Below are 2,559 nucleotides of genomic sequence, written 5' to 3' on the forward strand. Positions count from 1 at the left end.
TTGAGCAATGTCAGTATTTTATTTTCACATGTGTATTGCCTGAGAAGAAGTGGCCAGAGCAATTCCTCTTCAGTGCTGTTCTGCTCTGAGCAGTATTTGCCTAGGGAGTTGCTGTTGTCCAAATCTGCTTTCCACTCATGGCAATGGAAAATATCTAATTCATTTGCTTCACTGGAGGTTTTTTTTATTCCTGGTTTGAGTGAGCGTGAGGACAGAGAAGGTTATTTCCCAATACAAATGAACCTGTCGTAATCTGTCATTGCGACTGTCACATTCCCAGGGTCACCCCTGAGAAAGAGGAAGCTATCCTGCGACACATCATGCCTGGTGTGGGATCAGGGGATGGGGAAACTGATCTCCACTGGGACCTAGAGCAGGGGAAAACAGAGTTGCAAGTTCACAGTAAATACAAGAGCAAGTATAAACACGGAAGAGGGAAAGGTGTTTCGTACATAACACAGGAGAATACATTTAGACTAGGAATAAAAGGAGGGTTCTTGACTGTCATGTAAGTGAGGTTGTAGAGAGCATTTTGATGGGACTACAATGCAAACAATCTTTTTTTGGTTTAAGATGATGCGTGACAAACTTACGTGGGAGGTTTAATGATATAGCTATCTACAATAGCATTTAATTTTCTTATTATTGTCTCTCTCTGCAGCTGTTTCCAATCTAGATGAAGAGAGTAGATGGACTGTGCACTACACTGCTCCGTGGCACCAGCAGGAAAATGTGTTCCTGCCATCGTCAAGACCACCTTGTGTGGAGGACCTGCACCGACAGGCCAAGCTGAACCTCAAGTCAGTACTGAGAGGTAAGATGCTGCTGCTGGCTCTGATATGTCCTAAAGGGATGGTAGTTTTTGCCACAGTCCTTGCAAACATATCCCAGTTGCAGGCTTCGGAAGAAACTTACTTTTCTTCTGCCTGAAGCACATTGAGTACATTGAGTGGGGTTTACCCACTCAAATATAGAGATAGTAGGGAAAATGCTTTTGCTGTCAAAAGACAAGGAGATATGTTATATGGCGGAGCACTCTAGAATGGAAAAGGGGAAAGCCTGGTGTCTTTTTCGCCATTTCCATTTAGTCTTTGGAGTGTTTAGAAAGTGGTACCTTCAATTTCAATAAGTCTTGAATTACTTCATTTATACTTTAGTGTAAGAACTGCATCAGAGGTGTTTCATTCGGTGATTTCTTTTGTTGTTGGACAGTGTTGTTTCCAGGGATGTGGCTGTTTGTGAGAAGCTGGAAGAGGCATTGGGAGCAAAGAAGGGAAGTGGGGAACAGGGTACTCACAAGGACTCTCTGTGTAGTGGAAGTGGGGGGTTTTTTTGTTGTTTTTTTTTTAAAGAACAATTTTTACCCTTTGTACCTTCATTGTGAGTGTACCAGCATGGTCTAGCCTGGGAGGCATTGTGTTGTGTTATGTTAGTGCAGCCATGAGGACAGAGGCAGGCAGCCAGTGGAGAGGGCTGCAGAACATCTGTCCCAAGGCCAGAAGTAAAGTTTAAAATTACAACTTAATGCCTGTGTTCTGGAAATAGTTAACCTAGATTTTTCTTTACATTGGCTATTTAACAAAGGGGGTTACCTTGCAAAGAGCTGACTCATTTCAAGTCCCTTTTTGTTTCAGCAGGATCTGCAGGTACTGGATACCTTGTAGAGCTAACCTGATTTTAAAAAAGTTGTAATTTGTTTAACACGACATTCCCACTTTTTAAACATGCAGAAAACTTAATTTTCTATGTCTGAATAGAGAAGTGTTTGGCTGCCATATTTTATTTCTCTTGCTGATTCTCCAGTTAATTGATTTTCACCATCTCTTACTAGGTGCCTTTTGTTATTATTTAATAGGGGAGTCTTGACAGCCAGTGTCATTAGCTCTGGCATGGCTCAGCAGATAGCCTGTGTGTCCTTTTATACTTATTATTGGATTAATGCATTTGTGCAGCCCTTCAGCCTTGAAATGTTTACTGTGCCCTTGCAGGCACACTTAACAGTTCTTTACAAAAGAAAAGTATTTGCCTGCTTTAGATTAAAAAGAATACTGCTTGTGGTTAGCTTTTTGTAAACTTTTTAACTACTCATTCTTATATTTTTCTGTTCTCTGTTCAGGACTATTATCAAAGAAAGCTGCACAGGCTAAAATGCTCCTCTGATTTTCTTGTGTTTTGTCAGAAATGGATCTCCTGCAGTTTCATATTCTGTTTTAATGAATTTATATCTAATATATTTGTGTTAAACTAATACATGCTGCTTCCCCCAGTTTACACATCTGAAGTTATTTTGGTCTGCTGGGATTTTTCTCTAGAGCTGCTTCTCTTTATAAAACAAAAGCTATTCAGTACTACTACAGTTTACCAGTTAGCCATTTGTGTTAAATAAACTGGCTTGTGCACATGATGTAGGACTCCCTGGTGACAAAGTGACTTTCAGTTTCATGCTTTTGGGGTAGTAACTGAGAGAGAGAGAAGAAACTGTGATGCCTTCACCAGACCTCAAGCTGCTGATATAGCCAACAAGACTCTGCTATTTATTTATTTATTTGTTTAACCTCA

The 2,559-nt window shown here is 40.4% G+C and overlaps 1 protein-coding gene across 1 annotated transcript in view; it reads left to right on the top strand.

Annotated features, from left to right (window-relative positions):
• Positions 1-2,559, top strand: part of NHSL1 (NHS-like 1) — a 52,490-nt gene that overhangs the window by 1,793 nt on the left and 48,138 nt on the right. Inside the window, exon 2 of the mRNA XM_010078614.1 lies at positions 662-814. Coding sequence (XP_010076916.1) covers positions 662-814 — 153 coding nt within the window. The remainder of the gene's footprint in view (positions 1-661; positions 815-2,559) is intronic.

Source organism: Pterocles gutturalis, unplaced genomic scaffold (assembly GCF_000699245.1).
Source record: "Pterocles gutturalis isolate BGI_N339 unplaced genomic scaffold, ASM69924v1 scaffold8708, whole genome shotgun sequence".
Lineage (NCBI taxonomy): Eukaryota > Metazoa > Chordata > Aves > Pterocliformes > Pteroclidae > Pterocles > Pterocles gutturalis.